Source organism: Pelophylax lessonae, assembly GCF_965119305.1.
Source record: "Pelophylax lessonae genome assembly, chromosome: 3".
Classification (NCBI taxonomy): Eukaryota; Metazoa; Chordata; class Amphibia; order Anura; family Ranidae; genus Pelophylax; species Pelophylax lessonae.
In genome coordinates this window covers 188,784,076-188,808,970 of record NC_138770.1, presented here as the reverse complement: position 1 = coordinate 188,808,970, position 24,895 = coordinate 188,784,076, and the positions used below count along the sequence as shown (strand labels likewise).

The 24,895-nt window shown below is 44.3% G+C and overlaps 1 protein-coding gene across 1 annotated transcript in view; it reads right to left on the bottom strand.

Moving 5' to 3' along the window:
* Positions 1-19,903, bottom strand: part of PER2 (period circadian regulator 2) — a 141,922-nt gene extending 122,019 nt beyond the window's left edge. Inside the window, exons 1-5 of the mRNA XM_082252090.1 lie at positions 19,294-19,903; positions 17,309-17,401; positions 11,093-11,247; positions 8,991-9,112; positions 5,861-6,062 (exon numbers count right to left, since the gene is read on the bottom strand). Of these exons, the coding sequence (XP_082108216.1) occupies positions 5,861-6,062; positions 8,991-9,112; positions 11,093-11,247; positions 17,309-17,401; positions 19,294-19,874 (1,153 nt within the window). The 5' untranslated portion in view covers positions 19,875-19,903. The remainder of the gene's footprint in view (positions 1-5,860; positions 6,063-8,990; positions 9,113-11,092; positions 11,248-17,308; positions 17,402-19,293) is intronic.
* Between the last annotated feature and the right edge of the window lie 4,992 nt (positions 19,904-24,895).

Genomic DNA, 24,895 nt, shown 5'->3' with positions numbered 1-24,895 from the left:
AAGGCATCAGCATACCAAGACATTTTGGACAATTTAATGCTCCCAACTTGTGGGAACAGTTTGGGGATAGTCCCTTCCTGTTCCAACATGACTGTGCACCAGTGCACAAAGCAAGGTCCATAAAGACATGCATGAGCGAGTTTGTGGTGAAGAAACTTGGCTGGCCTGCACAGAGTCCTGATCTCAACCCGATAGAAAATCTTTGGGATGAATTAGTGTGGAGACTGCGAGACAGGCCTTCTCGTCCACATCTGTGCCTGTCCTCACAAATGTGCTTCTGGAAGAATGCTCAAACATTCCCACAGACACTCCTAAACCTTGTGGACAGCCTTCTCAGAAAATTTGAAGTTGTTGTAGCTGCAAAGTGGGCCAACTCAATATTGAACCCTAAGTTCATGTGCGTATAAAAGTAGGCGTCCCAATACTTTTGGTAATATGGTGCATATAACCAAAGGTGCTGGCAGCTCTACACTGTATAGTAATGGGATAAACTGGAAATCCCACAACCAAACTGATTTAATTACACAGAGGACGGTGAAAAAAAATTGGATTTTTGACTTACCGTTAAATCCATTTCTCTGATTGTTCATTGACAGACACAGCTCCCAAGTCTTCTTAACCATTGGGTTATACTGCCCCCTACAGGAGTAGGACACTAGGTAGGAAAAAGCTTGCCCACACCTATGGGCAGTCCCAGGGGGTGTACACCCACTCTCAGCTATAGGCACTAAGTTTTGTTACAAGTCAGAAGAAAGCCAACTCCACAGAGGGGTGGGTGCTGTGTCCGTCAATGAACATCAGAGAAATGGATTTTACGGTAAGTCAAAAATCCCATTTTCTCTTTCGTTCATTGACTAACACAGCTCCTGATTCTTCTTAACTAATGGGACGTCCCAAAGCAATGTTAAACATGAGGGGTGGGAAAATTTTCAGAAAAAAATTCCCAAGGCTAACCAAAGCCAATCAGGTAACATAGATCTCTACCATAAACAACTGGAGCTCACCTGAAAAACAATACACCCTCAAAGAGGACCAAGCATGCTAAACAGCAGCCTGCAAAACTTTGCGACCAAAAGCAGCATTCGCAGATGCCAACACATCCACTTTATAAAAAATTTGTAAAAGTGTGTACCGACGACCAGGTGGCCGCCTTGCAAACCTGCATCACTGACGCAGGACGGAAGGCCCAGGAAGCACTAGGTGCCCTAATACAGTACGCCTTGAAAGGGAAAGGAGGAACCTGACCCTTGATTTAATAGGCCTGAACCACCGTCTGTCTGATCCATCCAGAAATTGTCGCAGAGGAAGCAGACAACCATTTGTTACGTCTTTCCGTGAGCACAATAGAAAGTCTGACTTCCTAAAAGACTCCGTAGCTGCCAGGTACACCCTAATTGCCCAGATCACATTTGAAGCATTTAAGGCAATTTCCTTTGAAGGTTAAGGCCTGGGACACAGGGAAGGAAACACGTCTTCATTCAAATGACAGTCAGAGACCACATTAGGAAGGAATGATGAACAGGGGCGGAGCACCACCTTACCCTTGTGAATCACCATAAGGCGAAAAAACAGGATAAAGCTGCCAGTTCCGACACCCTGCGTGCAGAGGTGAAAGCAACCAAAAAAAGGGCCACCGTCGGGGACAGCAAAGCAGGAAAAGCTTCCGAATATTTTCAAAGGGAGGCTTCTGTAGGGCTGAAAGCCCAAATTAAGATCCCAGGGCGGCAACGGAGCTCACACTAAAGGAACCAAATGTCGGACACCCTGAAGAAAAAGGTATGCAACCCAGGAAAAGGTGTGAGAAAAAAAAAGTTGAAAAAAAAAAAAACGCACAGGCTGATACCTGACCCTTGATCTACTGTTCAACCCCCCGTTGAAAAAAGGTTAACCACTTGCCGACCGCCGCAAGTAGATATACTGCGGCGGTCAGCTCCTCACAGGCAAAGTGACCCGAAGTCCGCCGGTCACTCTGCGATCGTCGGGGGGAGAGGGAGAAAGGCAGGCGGCTAGTGTAAACAAGCCGCCTGTCATTCTCCCCTGTGTAGAAAGACTGATCATACAGTTCTACTATGTAGGACCGTTGATCATTGTTCCTACACCTCAAGCCACAGTCAACCACAGTTAGAATCACGCCCCTAGGATCACACACAGCCCCTCCCTCTCAAATAAAGTTAACCCCTTCACTACCAGTGTCATTTTACAGTAATAGTGCATATATATAGCACTGATTACTGTAGAAATGTCACTGGTAACCCAAAAATGTCAGTCAAGGGTCCGATCTGTCCGCCCCAATGTCGCAGTACCGCAAAAAAAAAAAAAAAACAAACACGCAGATCGCCGCCATTACACGTTAAAAAAAAAAAAAACACAACAAAAATGACAAAAATCTTTCCCTTTGTTAGTAAACGCGATAACTTTTGCGCAAACCAATCAAAATACGCTTTTTGCGATTTTTTTTACCAAACATATGTAGCACAAAACAAATTGGCCGAAAATGTTAAAAAATTTTGATTTTTACATTTTTTTTGGGAATTTCATATAAAAAAAAATGTGAAAAAAAGTTATTTTTGCAAAAAAAAAAAAAAAAAAAAAAAAAAAAAAAAAAAAAATCGCACAGGTGATCAAATACCACCAAAAGAAAGCTCTGTTTGTGGGAAAAAAAGGACGTCAAATTCGTTTAGGTACAGCGTCGCACGACCACGCAATTGTCCGTTAAAGTCACGCAGTGCCGAATCGCAAAGTACCCCCTGGTCAGGAAGGGGGTAAAATCTTCCGGGGCTTAAGTGGTTAAGATCCGATCCACCGAGAAGGAGCAAGGATGAACCCCAAGAGATTCACACCATGCAATGTACGTCTTCTACTAGAAGTAGATTTCCTAGCTTTCAACAGCGTAGGAATTACCGACTCAGACAAAACTCTATCCTTCAGCACCTGGCTTTCAAAGCCAGCGACTGTTAAGCAGGATGGAAGACTGGTCAGCAGATTCTCCCTGAGAGGAAATCCCCAAGGAGCATCGGCAACCAGCCGTACCAAATCGGCATACCAAGACTGGCGAGGCCAGTCTGCAACCACTAGAATATCCGGAATCCTTTCTGCCTCAAACCTGTACAGGAGTCGTGGCAGGAGTTTGAGAGGACTGGAACTAATTGGCAGCCCACCTTAGAAAGCCGGCTACTTACCGAGCTGCCAGGACACTTCTTGTTCCCCCTTGGTGAATGACATAGACCACGGCCTTGTCCGAATTAATTTGTACCGGACACCTCTGGTGACAAATTGTCCAATGAGCCAGACAATTCTGATCACTCGGAGTTCCAGTACAGACCCCCTGAGCACATCTGTGAGACAGGTTGGGATCCGTGGTGACAACTGTCCAGTACGGGGGGGGGGGGGAGGAGAAGGATTTTCCCTGTCGAACCCCCGGAGAATGAAGCCACCTCTAGAGACCGTGGATCCTTGTCCCATTTTACCAGAATCTCTTTTGCAAAGATCTTGTGTGGAACTGTATAAACAGACCGCCTCGAAGGTGGACACCATCAGGCCCAGCACCCGCATGCAAGCTCGGAGGGATGACCGTCTGCTGAACAACAGAAGCTGAATTGTCTCCTGCAATGTCTGGAGTTCTTCCAGAGGAAGAAACACTCTGGCTGAGGCAGAGACCAGAGTCAGACCTAGATAATCCAGTTTAAGGACAGAACCAAAGCAGACTTCTGAAGGTTCAGATCCAACCAAACTCCCTCAGAGTTTGCAGAGTAATCTCCAGATGTCCATCAGAGCATTCGGAGACTACACTCGCAGAAGGTCGCCCAGGTACCCAAATACTGCGGTCCCCCGCTGACTCAAAACAATGCCAGCACCAGGGCCAACACTTTTGTGAAGACCCGAGGAGCGGAGGCGAGACCAAAGGTAAATGGAAAAAACTGATACTGCTCCTCGCCCATGGCAAAACGGAGGAAGAGCTGGTGACCGGTACATATTAGAATGTGCGAGTAGGCGTCCTTGATGTCGATAGAAGCGAGAAGAAAACCCCCTGGTGCAGGGACGCCACTACCGTGCGAATGGACTTCATGCGGAACTTTTGTACCCGCACAAAGCAGTTTAGCGCCATGAGGTCCAGAATTGAATGTACCTTGCCTTTCTTCCTGAGAACTGTAAAGAGGTTTGAGTAAAAATCCCTGAAAAAGTTCCCAAGTCGGGACCAGAAAAATCATCCCTTAAAAGTAACAAGTCTTGCACTGCCCCAAAGAGAACCTGTAAGCAATCTGGGGACAAGTGCAGGTTGGAAGGGAAGAACCTTTCCGGAGGATAAGACCAAACTCAATCTTATAGTCTAACCAAATAACTTTGTTGACCCACTCGTCCTGCACCAGGGAGGACCATGGATCCAGAAACCAGCAAAGACGCCCCCCCCCACCCCAGATACTGGTGAGGGGGCCCCTTCATGCAGATGCAGCCTTGTCCGCAGGTCTGGAAGAGCCCGCTCCTGGTTTGCCATACCAGGTCCTCTTGGAACCTCGGGTGGAGGCCCTGACTTTTGATCCCTTGTCTTGAGACCATGAGGGATGAAAGAAAAAAAAAAAAAAAAAACTCTAAGGGGCCGAGGAGAATGGCCCACATCTTAGACGGGGCTCCTTGCCCTTGGTAGCCGGCGGAAGAAGAGTACTCTTCCCCCCTGTGAGACCCTTAACAATGTCATCCCATGAAGCTCCAAACAGGCGATTCCCTACAAGAGGGAGATCAAATATGGTCTTCTTAAAAGTCTGGTCCGAAGACCAGCATTTAAGCGAGATAATACGCCAAAGGACCACTGCTGATACAGACACCTTCGAGGCGGTCTGTTTGCACAGTTCCACACAAAAGAGCTCTGCAAAAGAGATTCTGGTGAAATGGGAGAAGGATCCACGGTCTCTAGAGGTGGCTTCGTTCTCCGGCGATTCGACAGGGAAAACCCTTTGCTGCCTATACTGGACGGTTGTCACTACTCCTAGAAATCAAAGGCGCCAGATCCAAAGAAGCATCACAGATAAACTATAGCCCCTGGATCCACTGATCCGCCAGCTCCGCAAGACAGGGGGAAACTGTTTCCTCTCCAGGTCCTGGCGTAAAAGAAGTTTAGCCCACTCAGTCAGTTAGCGACACCAAGGCAATATTAAATACGGGCCTAAGTGCCGAACCAGCCACAACGAACATATGGCGGGCCAAAGCCTCCGCCCTCCTATCAGCTGGAACTGTAAAGGCTGGGGACTCCTCAGGAATGAAGGTAGCTTTATTCAACCTTTTATGTAGTTAATCCTCATAAGGATTCCGCAAGGCAAAAACGCTTAGGAACCACTACATTTTGAACAACCCCACTGTTTTGTGAAAATGCTGTTAAAGTAAGCTGAAAGGGGAACACCCTTCGACGCAGCATCAGCTGCAACCTCCATTTTTCAACACAAACAGTGCATTCACCAGCACCTTTTCATGCGCCGCTATTGGAGCAGAGGAATCATCCTCGTTATCTGAGCACTAAGATAACTCGTGGACGCAGACCCAGCAGGGTTCACAGGAACAAAATAACAAAAAAAAAAAAAAAAAAAAAAATCGCCAGGACCAGAGATCCCAGCAAGGAACTAGGTCCTTACTCCTGATAGGCAGAAAAACACTGAGTGCCTATAGTTCAGAGTGGGTGTATACCACCTGGGACTGCCCATAGGCATAGTCAAGCTTCTTCCTGCCTAGTGTCCTACTCTTGTAGGGGGCAGTGTAACCCAATGGTTAAGAAGAATAAGGAGCTGTGTCTGTCATCGAACGAAAGAGAAATCTGTAATGGTAAATGAAGTCTCAACCAGGAAGAATCCCCTTAGTAAGCAGTATCCCTTACCGCCTCCATTGCAGATACTCCATGATGGAAGCCTGTATGGATTAGTGGAGCTGTAGAACACACTGACATCCTGTGGGGCCAGGAGCTCCACAAAGCGAACATGGGAGAACAGATCTGTATCACAGCGAAGCACAACTGAGGCCTGCTCCGAAATATAGAGGATCCGTCCAGTCACTAGGGACACCGCCGCAGCAAATACATCCTGTATATGTGCGCAATAGACAGAAATATTATCAGCCTATTTCTGCATTAAGGCCATTACATAATTTCTCTCACATCAGTCTATACACTCCTACACAATTTATTTTTTCCCCACAGCAATCCTATGAAAGACATATGTTAAAAAAAAAAAAAAAAAAAAAAAAACACACAAACAAAACACACAAAAAAGTGTAGTGTAGTCCATTAATTTTTTTTAGGATTGTTCTAGTGAGCGGTACAAATAAGTAGAAAAGTCTCAGAAGTGGCCAGAAACACAGAATTGGAAAGATGCAATTTTAATATCTCAAGACACTACTGAGTACTAAAAAAGTGTATTTAAAATGTAGTTACATAGGTAGGTCCACCTAGTATGTATGATGCACGCATAATTTTGCCACCTAGTTGCCCAATTAGATAGTGTATTGATGTTGGCTTTTACATTGAAGACATCCTATAAAGAAGGTATTCCACTAAGTTGAGCCTGCCAGATACATTTTAGGAGAGCTACTGTGCAAGTATCATATGTCAAAGATTTATGAGATATTATGGTCCCTTTGCAATGGGACACTATAAATACCTGACAGTGCAATTCTCACCATTTAGTGACAACCCAGTCATGAGCCACATTTTACTTTTTGATTTGCAAATCCAGTTAGCCTGTCTACCCTGCGCATCTTGTCTTGTCCTCCTGTACTGCCAACTTATTATACGTTAGAAACATGTGCGTTTTACATGCGTTTCTTAGCCACAGTACCACTGACTTCTATTCGATCATATGTTTTTGCCACGTTTTCAGAAAAAGCACTAAAGATGCAGCACACAGGACGTTTGGCTTGCTTTCAGCAAATGCAGCAAAAACGTCACTCCTATAAAAGGATGACATAGTGGTAGGAAACTTTTATCCTTTATGTAAGCCGAAAACTACCTTTAGCATGTTGTACAGGAGATAATATAGAATATGGATAAACATATTCTTGACCACAATCCACACAATGTTCTGAGCTCTGAGAATGTTACTATTGAGGCAATGAACTAGGAATACGCACCTGTGTGCGCCACTAATTCTCAGAACCCATTGTTATAAGTGACAGATTTCTAGATTTATCTTCCTTAACAATAGCCTTCATCAAAAAACCTGAAATCTTGTTTTCAAGATGCCTCTTTATATGTCTTTCCTTGCTCTATTTGTGCAGCTTCCTGTGGTTGCGTCAGTCGACGCTTCCATCCATAGGACTACAAGATGGTGTTGAAATGCTGCCTGCACCTGCATGCATGGGAACTAAGCCACTGGAAGATTATGCAGCTCCGCATCCAGTGCATCCTGACTGACATGAGCTCCGAAACGCAGAGCACCAGCCCGAATTAATGTCTCCATTGACTGCGGCTCCAGTGATTCCAGTGTCTGGGAGACATAGTACGGGAGTGCCAGAGTGGAGCAGCAGAAAGCTTTTCTTTCTTCAGCAAAACGGGGATGCTGCTTGTCCAAGTTTATGTAGAAATAACAAAGAATGCATGCACTGTGCAATGCCTGATGGGACACGCAGTCCCGAAGATTTGATCAATTGATAGCCGGGGGTTACTCTAATGAGAGGTTACTCTAATGAGAGGATCGCTTCTAAGAACAGTCAGAAGATTATTTTTTTTAAATAATTTTAGAAAACACACAATCATGGATGTATGTTGTGTTTACACAATAGCTGTGTTTATTGAGAGGAAAAAAAAAAACACCCAACAAGGTTAGGCTTTAAAGGAGTTGTAAAAATCAGAAGGTTTTTTTATATTAAGGCATTCTATGCAATAAGATAAAAACTTTCTGTGTTTAGCAGCCTCCCCAGCACCCCCTAATACGTACCTGAACCCAATCTCTGTCCAGCGTTGTCCACGAGTCCCTTGGCCGTCCGGGACTCTCCCTCCTGATTGGCTGAGACACAGCAGCGGTGCCATTGGCTTTCGCGGCTGTCAGAGTCAGTCAGCAAGCAAATTGGCAGAGAGAGGGGGGCGGGCCGAATGGCAGCTGTGTCTGAATGGAAAGACGGAGTTGCAGCTCGGCTCGGGTGCACCCATAGTAAGCTGCTTGCTGTGGGGGCACTTGACTGAAGGGAGGGGCCAGGAGCTGCAAGAGTGACTTGAGGAGAGGAGGATCCAGGATGCTCTGTGCCAATCCAACTGACAGAGGTTTGTGCTTATATAAAAAAAAAAAAAAAAAATGTAAAACCACCTAAAAGTGACAAGGAAATAATAGCATTAGGCTGGTCATACTCTAGTGGATTTTCTAACGAAAATTTGTTCGTTAGTACTGTACATTTGAAAAAGGTTTTAAAGTGCTTCAAAATTTTGTTTGCTTTTAACAGGGTTCAAGCTGCTGCGATGTCAGACATTGCATGCGATTCGCACCGCATTGCTGTGCAGATCGCATGCGAGGTCTGTGCAATGCAAATTCAGCTATACAGTTGTATGGCTGAACTCGTATGGGATTCGCACAAAAAAGGTGCAGGAACCGACCGACCCCCCGCACTGGAATCAGATTGCATGGATGTTCACATCCATGCGATCCAATTCCTGTCCGAAATTCACAGTTCACACTGCGATCTGCAAACCGATTTGGGGGTGTCATTTCATTTGTATTGACACCAGCATTGGTTCGCAGAGGGCAGTGTGAACTGCCGGTGGGGGGGTTGCAAACGCACTGGTTCCCACGTTGCAAATGTGTGAACCCAGGCTAAATGTCCTCTGGTCAAGGCATTGTAAAATGAAAATATTTTAAAATTTAAAATGGTATACATTTCCTTATATAATTTAGCCTCATTGTGTCATTCTTTTTTAATCTAACCCATGAGAATGAGAAGTATTTCAGCACTTCACAGAACAGGAATTATACACATTAAGGGCTCTTTAAAAAGGTGAAGGCCATATGACCACGATTTCTTACCATATTGTTCTTTGTATACTCAGAGGTAATATTTTCGATCTCCTCCACTGTGTAGCATGAGAGATCCTGCCCACATAGTTGATCATTATTAATCATTAAAAGCTGGTAATAGTCTTCATTGGCTAAGGAATACAGTAAATAAAAACACAATCAGGAAAATCATTAAGCTGCAAAGTAAACTCTGGAAAATAGGAGTACAATATAGTCATACACGAATGGAAAAACAATGAAAGTAAAGATGTGTGTAGAGCCAGATCTTTAAGTTTATCATTCTTAAAAAAAATGAAGAACAGTTTTCAAGGGTCAGTCCACTTAAAAGGGTTTGTAAACATGTTATACTTACCTCCTCTGTGCAATGGTTTTGTACAAGCAGCCCCGATTCTCCTCTAATCAGGTGCTCCTCCAGCACTCCCGAAGCCTCCCTCCTGCTGTCTGCCCACCATAGCAACCTGCTTACCATGCAGGTTCACTCCTAATGCAGCTCTGTAGGTCTATAAACAGACAGAGTGTGACTTGGCCCTGCCCCCCTCTCTCCTCACTGATAGGATCAAAATCATATTCAGGTAAGTATAGGGGGGAGGGGGGGGGGGGGAGTTAAAGCGGAGCTCCAATCTCTGAAGTGAAAATGAAAAGTCTGCAGCTACAAAAACTGTAGCTGCTGACTTTTAATAAACAGACACTCACCTTATCCCACGATCCAAAGGTGTGCTCAGCCCAGTTATGTTCTCCCTGTGTCCTCCCTTGCCGGCATCTTCACTATGGGCACTCGGCCGTGACAGCTTGCGGCTTCAGAGAAGGGTGCCCACTGCACATGCATGAGCAGCGCTTCACTGACTGGTCCTGAAGTCTTCCGAGACCTGTCCCCCACTCCCCCCTCCTCCCCAAAAGCTCCATTTCATAAACAGGAGTCAGGGAGGAGGCCTTAAAGCGGAATTTCCCCTTTTAGGTGGAGCTCCACTTTAGGCTCCATTCACACCTGAGCGTATCATTTTCATGTGTTTTTTGCAGGAGTTTGGAGGCAGGCATTGACATGTAACAAAGACGCTTGTAATCTGCCAACAAAGAAGCTCATGTACTTTTTATGAGCTTCAGGCAACAAAACGCTCATATGTGAACAGGGGCCATTGAAATTAATGGGATTTTGCTTGTTTGGCATTTTGAGACTTTAGAGATAAGCGTTTTATGAGCTTAAAAACGCTCAGGTGTGAACAGGACCTTCAGGTAAAAAAAAAACCCTTCAGCCTTCAGAACCACTTTAAGTGAGCTATTTTCTGTGCATTTGAAAGTTGAATCGCCATCTAACTTCACATATCTCAAAAATTCTCAAGAGGCAACTCTCCTCATTGATTCTCTTTGATTAATGATTACCATTAGGCCTGTTTCGCTAAGGGGTGTCATATCATTACTGCAATCTCCAGAATGTAGAAAAAAAAAAAAAAAAACCTAAACAAAATGAGAATAATGGCCTATTCCAGTAGGTGAAGCTACAAACAGAGGTAGATAGCTCAACACTAGGGCCACTATAAAATTTAGGAAGCTTGCTGATGATTCAACCAATTGGCATGCATCCAAAGCTTGACTGATGCTGGTCTAAATATCTGTTAAGAGTCCTTGCTGTACCAAAAGGCATTTACAGTGTTCTTACGGCCATTTTGGGATACATACAGACAACTACAGACGAGAGGATTTGTAGAGTAAAAATTCAGTCAAGCGGACTTACTACTATGCTGTAAACTTCGTTTTGGTAGTTTAGTCTCCTGCAAGTCAGGTCTATTCATAAAGCATAAAGAGCTTCTAAATCATTCCCATGCTAAAAAGTTATCTGGATTTCTAAAAAGGCACCTTTTAGAAAGCCCAGCAAGCTAAGCAAACAAACTGCTGTAGAAACCCTGTATTAAATGAATATTTCAAATACATGATAAACACACAATTATGGAGTTAAAAGCTCAGTTATTAAAGTAAATATTAAAAAAAAAAAAAAAAACAGCAATAGTTTACGTTGAGTCATTTTGTAGCAACAATTTTATAAATGACCATCATAAAGTAGCTTTGAATTTAGGGATCGGAGGTAGTATGATGGGTTTACAGATTGAGTGCATTACCTTTCACCTGCTGAATGCAATGCAAAGCGTAGTGGAGAGAGGCAGCAGTGCTGGGCTTTCCACGAAACTTCTTTTCAGGAGGGAGATAGGAGTGAAGCTCCTTCAGTATTTTTATTAATTCCTTTTGGGTTTTGGCTTTAGCTGGCTGCTCACTGCTGCAAAAAGAACATATAAATGGCAATTAGATCTGAAGTACAATAGGTTGTAAACAAGGTACAGTGCAGAAAAACTGGATTTTTGGCTTACAGTAAAATCCTTTTCTCTGAAATTCATTGACAGATACAGGTCCATATCCTTCTTGACCACTGGGTTATGCTGTCCCCTACAGGAGTAAGACACTAGGCAGGAAAAATCTTTACCATGCCTATGGGGCAGTCCCTGCAGGCACACACCCACACACTCTACTATAGGCTTCAGTTTTGTTACAAGCAGTGTTTAGAAAAAAAAAAAAAAAAAAAAAAAAAACATCCCACTCATAGTTAGAGGGGCGGCTGCTGGGTCTGTCAATGAACTTCAGAGAAAAGGATTTTACGGCAAGTCAAAAATCCAGTTTTCTCTATCGTTCATTGACAGACGCAGCTCCATATGTTTCTGTTTCTTTGGGATGTCCCAAAGCAGTGTTTGCACAAGAGGAGGGGGAGAAAAAAAAAAAAAAAAAAACGCAGAAAAGAACGTAATTCCCCAAAGGCTAAACTTAGCCAACCAGGTAACACAGAAAACTCACCTGGAAACATACACCCACAAAGAGACAAATTGCTCTTTTAAACAGCAGCCTGAAAAACCTTGCGGCCAAAAGAAGCATCCGAGGATGCCAACACATCCACTTTGTAGAATTTTGTGAACGTGCACAGACGACCAAATTGATGCCTTGCAAACTTGCAATACTGACGCCTGATGGCAAAAAGCCCAAGAGGCACTCAGCGTCCTAGTATAATGCGCCTTCACAGGGAAAGGAGGAACCTGATCCTTCAGTGAATAAGCCTGTACCACCATCTGCCTGATCTCCCTAAAGTTCTCAAAAGGAGGTTTTTGAAGAAAGGACAATACCAAATTAAGATCCCACAGAAGTAGCGGGGATCACCTCGGGGGAGCCATGTGTAGCTAAAGGTCGTTGGAAAAACACAGCCAAAGCCGACACTTGGCCTTTGATACAACCGCTGTTCAACCCCTTTTTGAAGAAAGGCCAAAATCCTAGCCACCGAAAAAAGGCAAGGATGCACCTTCAGCGATTCACACCATGAGATGTACGATTTCCACGTACGATAAGAGATCTTCCTAGAAGTAGACTTTCTGGCCTTCAACAGTGTAGGAATCACTGAATCAGAATGACCTATATCCTTCAATACCTGGCTTTCAACAGCCGTGCCGTTAAAGCCAGTGACTGTAAAGCAGGATGGAAGACCGGCCCTTGAGACAGCAGGTCTTCCCTGAGAGGAAGTCTCCAAGGAGCATCGGCGACCAACCTTACCAGATCTGCGTACCAAGACCGGTGAGGCCAGTCTGGGGCCACCAAAATGACCGAAATCCCTTCCACCTCCATCCTGCGCAGAAGCCTCGGCAGGAGTTTAAGCGGAGGAAAAGCATAGATCAGGCGATACTGACCCCAAGGAGCCACCAGTGCATCTGAGGCATCAGCCAGAGGATCCTGAGACCTGGCTACAAACCTCTGAACCTTCTTGTTGAGTCGAGAAGCTAACAGGTCGACATTGGGTGTCCCCCCACTGGACACACAGGAGATGAAACACCCCTGGGTGCAGAGACCATTCCCCCTGATCCAACATCGACGACTCCGGTAATCCGCCCACCAGTTTTCCACACCTGGGATGTGCACTGAAGAAAGGGCTGGAACAAAATTTTCCATCCATTTCAGGATCTCAGCCACCTCCCGGGCCGCCAAGACACTCTTGGTGCCCCTTGATGGTTGATGTAAGCCACGGCTGTGGCATAGTCCAATTGATTCCAGAGTGGACAACCCTGTAAACGATTTGTCCAGTGACTCAGGCAAAGCTTTATTGCTCTGAGTTCCAGAATATTGATCGGAAGTCTGGACTCTTCTACCAGCACGCCTACCCAGCCGAACAGGCTGGCATCTGATTACCACAGTCCAATACAATGGGAGGAAGGACTTGCCCTGGCGTAGTGCTAACAAGTAAAGCCACCATAGAAGAGCAGTCTTTGTGTTGTGACTATCATAGTGCCCAAGGACTTTGGATCTTTGTTCCATTTGACAAGAATTTCCCTTTGTAAGGGTCTCATGTGGAACTGAGCAAACAAACGCCTCGAAGGTTGACACCATCAGACCTAAGGCTCGCATTCAAGTCCGCAGAGAGGACAGATTGCTGGAGAACAGCAAATTAATCGCCCTCTGCAACTTTTGCAGCTTGTCCGGGGGAACAAAAACCCTCGCCAAAGCGGAGTCCAGAGTCAGGCCCAGAAAATCCAGTTTTGCGGATGGTACCAGCAGAAATTGATGTTCCAACCAAACTCTTGCAGAGTCCATACAGTGATTGTCAAATCGCCCAACAGGGCTGAATGGGAGTCTGCTCTTAATAGGAGATCATCCAGGTACCCCAGTACCGCAATCCCCTGATCTCGCGCTGGGGGGGGCGAGATCTGAGAGAGTCTTTTTTGAGGCCTGATATGCAGACCAGCTTTTTAGCCACACCAATGCCTCTAATAGCTACCCCCACTGTGGATACTCTGCTACAAGGGGGGGCCACATCACATATAAATAGTAGGGCTTGGACCATTTGGTCCGTTCGCTCTGTCAGGCCCGGAGAGAGCTGTTCCATTTCTAAGTCACTTTTTTAGTAACTTTGCCAATTCCGTTATGGTCTGGGACACCAGAGGGGTACTGGAGGGTCCGACTTTCCCAGGGAGGGGCCCACATCCACCCCGAGACCGCCAGTTATGGGGGGACACTTACTCACCATACCAATGATATCGGGTGGGTACCACTCCGGACAAACTGCCTTTCCACTTGGGGTGGGGGTGCTGTCGGCCAGGGGGTATGCTGCGACTCTGGCCAAACCAGGTCGTGCGCGTCCCGGTGAGTTGTTTTACTCGCAGGGCAGCCCCCGTCCATTGGGGCTCTGTCATGGCGAGGCCTAGCGCTGGGCTATAACCTGCACACGCTCACTGGCCGTGCTCGGAGACCTTAAGGATCTAGAATATCTAGTCTGAAACCCAGTCCGGCTGTTGGTTGCAGTTCTCTCAGGAACATAACTAGCTAAAAGATTTCATTTTTAACAAAGGTTCCCTTTAAAATAAAAATAAGCTAAGACCAAAGTCCCAGCCGGGAACTTGGTCCTAATCCTAAACTAGGCAGAAACAAACTGAAGCCTATAGCAGAGTGTGTGGGTGTATGCCTGCAGGGAGTGTCCCATAGGCGTGGTAAAGATTTTTCCTGCAGAGTGTCCTACTCCTATTGGGGGCAGCATAACCCAATGGTCAAGAAGAATATGGAGCTGTGTCTGCCAATGAACGATAGGATTCCTTTTTAAGAGTTTTCTCTATCAGTTATCAGAAATATTCAGTCCAGGACAGCAAACCAGCAATCCGAGTTGTCCACATTTAGGGCTCATTCACATAAGCAGTTTGGGGGGGGGGGGGGGTGAGTAAAATTCTGCAGTTTTTACTGTCCCCCTTACCAACAGCAAACCACCCCTTTTAGCTGCCGAGGGTGTATATAGCAAAGCATCGCAGCCGTGGCAGGAATTATACCCTCTGTTGCATAAAGAGGCCACCCTGCAAGTGCCTTGCAACTGAGTGCAATGTACAAGTGCAGGGATCAGGGGGTTAACGCAGGCAGCGAGGAGGCGATACAACCCCTCCTCACCACCTGTTCTCCAAGCCACCGTTCACATTAGTGCGACTTGTCATGCGTTTTGACAGTTTAAAATCAGGACAACAACTCGCACCCTATTTGTGCCTATGGAACCATTCAAATTGTTGCAACTCCGACTTGAAGCGATTTGAAAAAAAAATTGCACTATTTTTGGCAATTTAATGTGCGATTTGCACAGTTGGCAAGCAGCACATGAAATTGGAATAGGACTGACTAAAGTAGCGCAATTTCAAAGCCGTATTCAGTGTGAACGTGGTGTTAAGAGCGATTTGAATGCAGATTGCTCTTCAGAGACCAAAGCAAGAGGGAATGAGCCCTTAACCACTTGCCGACCGCCGCAAGTAGATATACTGCGGCGGTCAGCCCCTCACAGGCAAAGTGACGTATATAAACGTCACTAGCCTGTGAGGCTCTGGGGAGTGAGCGTGCGCCGCCGGAGGCACGGACCCCCCCGCACGTGTAACGATCGTCGCTGCAGAGGGAGAAAGTCAGGCAGCTAGTGTAAACAAGCCGCCTGTCATTCTCCCCTGTGTAGAAACACTGATCATACGGTTCTACTATGTAGGACCGTTGATCATTGTTCCTACAGCCCAAGCCACAGCCAATCACAGTTAGAATCACGCCCCTAGGAACACACACAGCCCCTCCCTCTCAAATAAAGTTAACCCCTTCACTACCAGTGTATTTTTACAGTAACAGTGCATATGTATAGCATTGATTACTGCAGTAATGTCACTGGTAACCCCAAAAGTGTCAAAAATGTCAGTCAAGGGTCCGATCTGTCCTCCGAAATGTCGCAGTCCCACGAAAAAAAAAAAAAAAAAAATCTTTCCCTTTGTTAGTAAACGCGATAACTTTTGCGCAAACCAATCAAAATACACTTTTTGTGATTTTTTTTACCAAACATATGTAGCATAAAACAAATTGGCCGAAAATGTTAAATTTTGATTTTTACATTTTTTTGGGGGGGAATTTCATAAAAAAAGAGCGTCAATTTTGCAAAAACAACAATATTTGACATTTTTTTATGTTTATAGCGCATGATCAAAAAAAAAAAAATTGCACAGGTGATCAAATACCACCAAAAGAAAGCTCTGTTTGTGGGAAAGAAAAGGACATCAAATTAGTTTAGGTACGGCGTCGCACGACCGCGCAATTGTCCGTTAAAGTCACGCAGTGCCGAATCGCAAAATACCCCCTGGTCAGGAAGGGGGTAAAATCTTCCGGGGCTTAAGTGGTTAAGAAGGAGAAGTTGGGAAACCTAAACCTTCATACTTGCCTCTATGCTGTAGCATTGGTGGGATGTTGCAGCTGTTTCATGTTTGCTCTAAGACCGAGAACTGAGCAATCACATGACTGCTGATTGCTGAGTTTTCAGTGTTCTTGGAAGCAGAGAGCAGTGACTGACAGCTGCCCCTTTCTGCTCTGTCCCTCCAGCAAGCATTGAGCGCCAGGCAGGTGAGGGCATCTGGCTTTGGCTCTCAGCCACGTGCTAAGAGCTGAAGCCAGCTGCTTTTCAGGCATGGGGCAGCTCTGCAAAGTCAGCTGATAACAGGCAAAATAAGCTCACTCTAGGTTGCAGGAGAGAATGTGCATGCACTCCTGTGACACACAAGAGAACTATGGCCAAAAAGCCTTGCCCATACTTTTTGTGTATATAAATTCTAAAAAGAAACACTTACTTGTTCATTTTTGGGCTGTTAAATATACTATTGAAAAGGTTTTGTTATATCTGCAAATGGTCAAGAAAATTCAGTCCTTCTCACACTTCCTGTGTTATCTCAAGAACTGACAATTAGCCCTCCCAGTTCTTATCTTGGACTACAGAACTATCAGTCCCTGTGTTATGGAGATGGCAGGACTTCAGTAGTTAAGAAAATGAGCAGGTCTGATACTATTTAGTCAACAAAATACCTTTTGTGTGGTTGGCCACCAACAAGAAATTAGAAGCCAAGTCCATGGGTATCCATGAGTACTTATGCTACTGCAACAGCAGCCATGAGCTGGTTTTAAAACTGTACAGCTAAACTGCAACTGGAGGGCCCCACATTCATAAATACTATGGCTGTGTGCAGAAGACAGTACTCCCCTAAAATTTAACTTTAAGACTAAAGAATTTACAAATGCCATACCTTAAAGTGCATCTTATGTCTGTTATGCAAGTTTTGTTTTTATTCCAGAGACCACCCTGCATTAAAGAGTTAAAACATGGGGAAAGATGCAAGTATTGCAGAGAGATGTTTTTTTTTTTTCCCCCTTGACATAATGTTGTAGGACAAGCAGGATACAACCAATATAGTAGATAGCCAAAGACTATCTAAGGGGAAAACAAGTTTTTATGAGAGCATCTAGAACAAACATTGGCTTACCTGTAGCCACTAGTGGATGGGTTATGTTCAGAGTCTGCCATCATTAGGGAGAACGCACTGGAACTGCAGGTAGGGGGCTGGAAACCAGAGTCACTGCGAGCAAGACAGTATAAAAAGGACAACATAACAGCAAATTACCACTACACCACAGACACAAAATTATCTGAACAACTAAACTGTCAAGGGTTTATTGTAGAAAGATGAATCATAATAACCCAAGATGGGAATCCATATCTAATTGATCGTTCAATTTTTTTTTTTTTTTTTGGATTTGGGGAATACTTTTTAAACTAAACCCTAAGCCAGACCATTCTAAATGAGGAAACTTTTAAAGCTTTTGTGCAGCCAACATCACAAGTACATACTGCTGCAGCCACAATGTGTTGCTTCATAGCATGGAAATGCACAGCTTGCTGCCTTTGGAAGGCAGTACTGCCATTAAACACAAACACCACACGTGAATGGGGCCACGCTGAAATTTTGAGCCAATTACCTGGCTTGCGGCTGTGGCAAGTACTTCAATAGAAGACCCCTGCTTAGCTGAAAAAAAAAAAAAAAAGGGTTGGGGGAATTTAGGAGGTGGCAGGATAGTTTCCTGATTGCCAAAACGCTCTACCACCCCTCTAAAGATATGGCTTTACAATGGTCTATCTACCTCTGTAAAGCCATAGCTTCAGAGGGGCGGTATAGAGTTTTGCCCATGTGAACAAAGCCAACACTACTCATTGCAAATCTAGCCGAACAAAGTCCAGTTTGCTGAGAAAAAAAAAAAAAAAAAAAAAAAAAAAAAAGGGACAGTGCTGTGGTAAATTTATCAAAGAAACCATTCATACTTGTGGTGGAGGATACAAGGTGTTTATTCGTCTCTTCAAGATTTATTCACTTCATCCCTGGATGGTTGAATTTTTAATTTATTTTGGACATTTGTAGTCGGTTATTAAAAAAAATGTTTGATAAAGGAATTAGTATCATTGGACTTTAAATACACATTTTATTTGCATTATACGTATGGTTGCTGATGTCAACCTGTTTGTGTGGATGTGCACTGTTATATGCATACATAGATCTTTTGACATCTGGTATTAGGATGGTTAGCGGGTGCAGCTCTGAACACAGTTCCACACTAAGTGCAGAATATGGTTTATACATTTAATAGACATATGCATAGAAGGGGGAGTGCAGTGGTTTCAGGGATCCTGGTGGATTCAGAAGCTATCTAAGAATACAGAAAGACATCTGTAGGTGTCATTTTTTATCCTGGTGCCTGTTTAATAAGTTTAAATGCATGTCTACATGATTCCCAGCTTATCGTCAGGACATTCAACATGTGCTTAATGGATGTGTATGTAGTTTGATCAAAAAAAAAAAAACCTTTCTACTGCATATGTTGCAAAGCATTGCCCAGAAAGACAGTTATCAGATCTCCATAGAAGATGAAAATGGATAAGACACTCTGTAGTCTAGCATATGCACCCTGTAACCCCATAAACTATAACTTTGCGTTCAACGCCAACATGTTACCAAGCATGTGTGCTTTATTGCATGCCACGTTTAGAGCCATACATTCAGTACCATGAATTTTGGCACACGTTTGCAAGGCGAGTGGGGGTGCCATTAACAATTAATGTCACCGCCGGGCATCTACAAAGAGTCAAGCATTTTTGCGCGTAGAAGGGCTCATGATTTTGTGCACGTTCCCACAACACACTGGTGTGAACGAAGCCTAAAGGGTTTGAATCAATATACAGTATGATCAGTATCAATTACAGCCCACGAGGCTAGAGTGTGCATGTGCCAAATTTAAGAGGTCTCAGTGCTTATGGTTCTATGACAATTTGATTGCTGACTTTCCAGGCAGAGTACAGTGGCTTGGGTGTGGGGAGAAAGCATTGATTACTTGAAAATAGATTAGAGAGTTTGGAGGGAAAAAATGTGTTTTTTTATATGTATTCATGTAGTTATTCTTTATCCATACACGTTCTTACTCTTTTAATTCAGACTCCTTTCTATTTTCATCCAGTTCATTGCTGCTTGAGTCATTGCTGGTCTCCATGTCATCTGGTAGAATGTTGTCAGAATTCTTGAGCTGGTGAGGGCTCAGGTGGTCCTCAGTTTGAAGAGGTCTTTGAGTCAGATCAGTAAGAGTCTCGTATGTAGCAAATTGCTGTTGCAGTTCTCCAGTCTGGAGAAGTATACAGTTTCTACCTGTGGTAGAAGTCCCATGAGTTGTAGAGCATCTACTGCTTGCATGATCTTCTGGCTTGGACAGTGATACATTAGCCGCCTCTACCATGAGAGGTTCCACAAGGCTACCAGATTCCAACAAGCCAGGCATCAGACTTTGTGATGAGGACACCTGACTTGTCTTGTACTTCTGGGGCACAGAATCACCTTGTGTAAAATGAAGAGTTGTGCTAACAATGTCAGAGGAGACATGATGCTGACCAGCTAAGAATCCTGTTGACTGGAGTTGTACACCAGTTGGTAGATTCTCTTGGGTCTTTGTAGGAATATGATGTCCCAGCAATAAAAGATCTTCTTGGAAATCTTTACTCTGATTGGGCATTGCATTAATCAGAAGTCCTCATCAGGCCCAAACAATATATATGAAAAAAAAAAATCTGTGTAAGAGAAAGAACAGGATTAATACACAGAAAAGGGAAAAAAAACACATGGTATGTATCAGGTCTAAAATAGCTCATAAAAGGCAGCAGCCAATATGACTGAAAAATTGCTGCTGGAGTTTAAAAGATCATTATAGCACAAAATATACTATAACTGTATTTAGTGAATACTGGCAATGGCAATCAGTATTTGAATTTCATTTATTTCACCTTCCCTTAAATTATTCTGAAAGGTCTATGCACAGGCCAATCTTTTCAGCCAAAGTACAGTGACAGGGTTGGGACAAACCACAATTTATCTTGATATAAGCCTCTTTCAATTTTCAGTGCATTGAAACTCAAGACTGGGAAGGCAGCACTAGGGTCCAATTATGGGAGCTGCAGTGGAAACCACTACTAATATATTTTGCAGTATAGCCACACTGATAAGACTACAACTACAACTCCTACATTCTCCAGCTAAGTGATCTCCGCATAACTCACGAGAATTTGATTTCCAGCAAGATGACGCTCCTTTCCAAAACTGCAAGATTGTAAAAGAGTGTATTAAATCTCACCATGTATGGACTTATCATGGCTCCTGTCATGCCTCCAGGGATTTTCCCTGTTAAACCTAATGCAGAGTTTATATTTGAAGCCAAACTAGCACCTCGGCCTGCCTCTTTTGGGAGCCACCCTCTCCGGACTTATGCTCCAATGAGCTACTTATCAACAGGGTATATATTCCCTGTCCCTGATAAGCCACTCCCACCGCCTAATAAAGGAGCACGGATGCTCCGAAAGCTAGCAACGCCCATCTTTCCCTCTGCCTCACATGAAGTGATGTCGGGCTGACAGAAGTAGAAAGTGGAGCCCCACTGAGAGTCCTCCACCACCACAGCACCATTAGACAGGTTGCCAGACAACAGCCTCCACGCACCCTGCAACGGTATCCAGGACAAGAAGATGGATGATCCCATTCACCTACCCTACCGTCCTTTACTTACCTAAGAGTAAGTCACTATGTGTTTTTTGTATTAATAAACCTTATGCTTCACTAAGCTGGCGCTGCTTTCTTTTTGTTTATTCTCCTCAGAGCCTCTCCTTGCTCCAGCTGGCAGCCGCTTTCGTGGGCCCGGGCCCCTCCCACCTCATCCTTTTTTATATTTTTCTACCCATTTTTTACTTTCTATATTTTTACCTCTTTACCTCATGATATGCCACCCACCATCAGACAGCGCCATGTAATCATTGACTTTATTTTTTACCATTCACAGAAAGCATTGTATTTCAATTAATACAAGGCATTCCCTGAATGGATGAAGTGGAGAGGTGGGTGGATGAAGTGGAGTGGCGGGTGAAGTGGAGAGGTGGAGGGCAGTGATTTCACAATCTCCACCTTGTCCAACCAGAAAAAGCCTTGTATTCATTATGTATTCTGTGAATGATGCTTGTGCCAGTGACCACCTGTATTCACTATGTAGAATGGCAGCCACTCAACACAGAAAATTATTAAAAACAAAAAGGTAAGCTAATGCACACCCAAAAGTGTGCCACAATCATAAAAAGGGCTTCCTCTAGGCCAGGGGTGCCCAACCTGTGGCTCTCCAGATTTTGCAGGACTACATCTCCCATACTCCCCTTCCAGCCTCTTTGCTGACAGTGTATTATAAGAGATTTAGTCCTGCAACATCTGGAGGGCCACAGGTTGGACACCTCTGCTCTAGACCCAGGAATAATACTGTATAAATAAATAGGCAGCACTCCAAACAGCTAACTTTTTGATATCACATATTTATGAAAGAAAGCATCATACAAAGTCATAACGCTACATCAGAGTAATTAGAGGGAGTGCCAGTTCAAACCACACTACAGGTAGTCCAGTGCATTTTTTTTTTTCTGTCTGCATCAAAAATGCATGGATAGTACATATGGTTTTCAATGGCATAGTTTACTTTTTTCTTGAATTTTTTTTTTTTTTTTTACGTGATTGCTTTCAGAAGGGTAACCCCTATGTGACAGCATTGGGCAGGTGACAGGTACTTTTTATGGAGACATTAGGGGTTTATTAGACCTCCAAGGTCTCCCCTGCCCTTCACACCATCCAACCAAGAACAGAAGCGCAGCCAGCTTTGTGAAAGTGGTCGGCAGCTATGGAGCATCACTTTCACTTTGAAGCCAGTCGCCGGCTCTACAAAACCAGCACAGGGTGATGGCTGCTACTCAGCCATCAGCTTGTGATCAAAAAGGTTCTCCATGGACATACACAGTACACCCAAAGAGCTGAACTGGATACGAAGTGTCCAATGTCCTGTTTTAAGACAGCCTATTTCTCATTCATTTACATCACTGTTTTTATAAATGTTCTTACTTGCTCCTATTCTCTCTCTAACTTTTCTCCAATCCATTTTTCAGCATCTCTCTTCTATCATTTTGCTTACTTCTCTTCTTTATCACACTCTGCACCTTCTCTTCAATGTCAAAGTCACCCTCATCTGCTCTTTTCTGTATACCATGTTCTCCCCCTCTGTGTCTGTTTGGATTCTTAACCCCAAAGTTTCAAGTGTCTGTTCTGTGCATCCACCTCTGCCCATTTTTTGTTCTGGTGACTCATGTAAAGGCTCCATGCACACTATAAGCTAAAACAAAAATGCCAGAAAAATGCTGAATGTAAAACGCTCATAGTAGCGTTTTTGTACCAGCTTTTAGCAGCAGTTAGAAGCATTCAGCTCTTTTTTTTTCCTGCTGGCAAGTCACTCCAAAAAAAAAAAAAAAAAAAACGTTTTTCTGCTCCTAGAAGCTGAAGCTTCAAAAATGCTTCTAGACAAAAAAATAGTGTGCATGGACACATAGGAGAACACTATTGCTGTCCTTTAAGCTACTGTGCATGGAGCCTCAGTAGTCCTGCGGTTTTAATTTGTATGGTCACCAGCTTTCCTTTTTCATCATACATGAAAGTGCTGGGTCTTCGAATGTAGATTTCAGTACATGAGCTTGCTACAGGCATGTGAATGAAGTGTATCAGAGCCACTGCACTGCTCCTCTATGGCAGCCCCTGGTTGTCATATTGGAGACAGACTGGGTTACTTAGCACACATGAGATGTCGCTTGATCCTTCTTTTCCCAAAGTGCTGCTGTGTGCAATGGTTTTGCACAAAGCAGCCTTGGATCCTTCTCTTCTGGGGTGCCAAGCTGGCGCTATTGGCTCCACCTCTTCAGCTGGTGCCCCCATAGAAAGGCTCTATTCTGAGCCATGCTCCTTGGGTCTATAGACAAGACAGCATACCTTGGCAACACCCCCTCGTCACAGAATTTGATTGACAACAGCTGAAGCCCATGGTTTCAGCTGCTATCAATCTGCCCTGTGAAGAAGAGAGAGAGCGAGCTAATGGATCAAGATCAGGCTCAGCTGAGTATAAGGGGGTTGGGATCCTGTGATAAAGAAGGTTTTTCACCTAAATAGAAAGAATGCATAGGGCTCCTTTCACACGGTCCGCTCCGTCGGCGGACTCCATGCTGCTCAGCGGGGCATTGATACACTGATCCCCCCTGAGCAGGCAAGTGACAGCTCCCTCTTCACTCTGTGTTCGGAGAGGGAGGTGTCAGAGCCCCGCTACTCTCTATGGGAAATCGGATGAGAGCAGACCGCCTGTCGGCTCTCTTCCGATCCTATCCGATCCGAAAATAGGGTTTCCATCCGTCCAGATTTCACGGACAAGATCGGGTGTGGATGGCAGCGGGTGTCAGGGGACATGTCTTCGCTGACATCCGCTGCCCCATAGGGATGCATGGAGGATCAGATCAGATCCGCCTAAAAAACTGACAGGAGGATCCGATTGGATCGTTCGTGTGAAAGGAGCCTTAGGGTTAAAAAAAAAAAAAATCTTAAGCCTTTAGAACCACTTTAACTCACCTTTTCTGTAGAGATTGCATTATATCTGTAGCTCTTTTAGCCTAGGTTCACATAATGCGGTGCAGAGTTACCACATGTGATTCGGACAGCACTCGCACTGCATCCCTGTTCAAATCACATGCAATTCCTTGCAGTACGATTTGAGCCCATTAGACCTCCAGCGGTTAGCATGAACGGAGTGCGATTGTTATGCGGTGTTATGCAGAAACACACAGGAATCGCATCAAATTCCACACCTCATCAGTGTAAACCAAGGCTTAATGTAAACAAACAATTCCAGCATGTTAAAAAACACATTTATTACTGTTAGGGGGTTTAGGAAGAATCACCACTATGCCCAGATACCACATGCAACTGCTACAAAGACCATTAGATAGCACAAAAAGGAAAAAACCTATTCACCTGCTGTTTTAGGGCCTTTTCACACGGGCGTTCCGTATGTCCGTATATCATCCTATTTTTTTGCGGGTGATATAAGGACATAATGTATGTCAATAGCATTGCAGATGTCAGCGGATGACCATCCGCTGACATCCGATTTTTCGTCCTTTCAGTTCTGTTCCGTTTTTTGGAATGGAACAGAAGCCTATTTTTGTTCCGTTTAAAAAACGGAACGGATGCGTGAAAAAAAAAAAAAAAAAAAAAAAGCACCGGAGCGGAACAAAAAAAAAAAAAAAAAAAAAAATGAACGGCCGTGTGAAAGAGGTCTTAAACAAGGTTTAAGGCCCTTTTCACACATGCAGAGGTCCGTTCAGTTCATCAGTTCAGTCACGTTTTTTGTCTTCAGTCAACGTCTGTTTTCATCTCAGTTCATATCCGTTTTTCATCAGTTGTCATGTTAACTGATGATCATCCGTTGTCATCCGTTTTTACATATAGATACATTGATGTCCGTTTTTCATCAGTCAACGGATGGATGAAAAATAGACAAAACGGACAGCATGTGTGAAAGGGGCCTAAAGGCTCAAAGCTTTCTAGACTTCAAGTCAATTCGCCAGGAGGCACTTCAAAAAGATCTGCCCTGACACACACACTCTCCTAACACTAAACATACATGTCATGTTGTGTCGC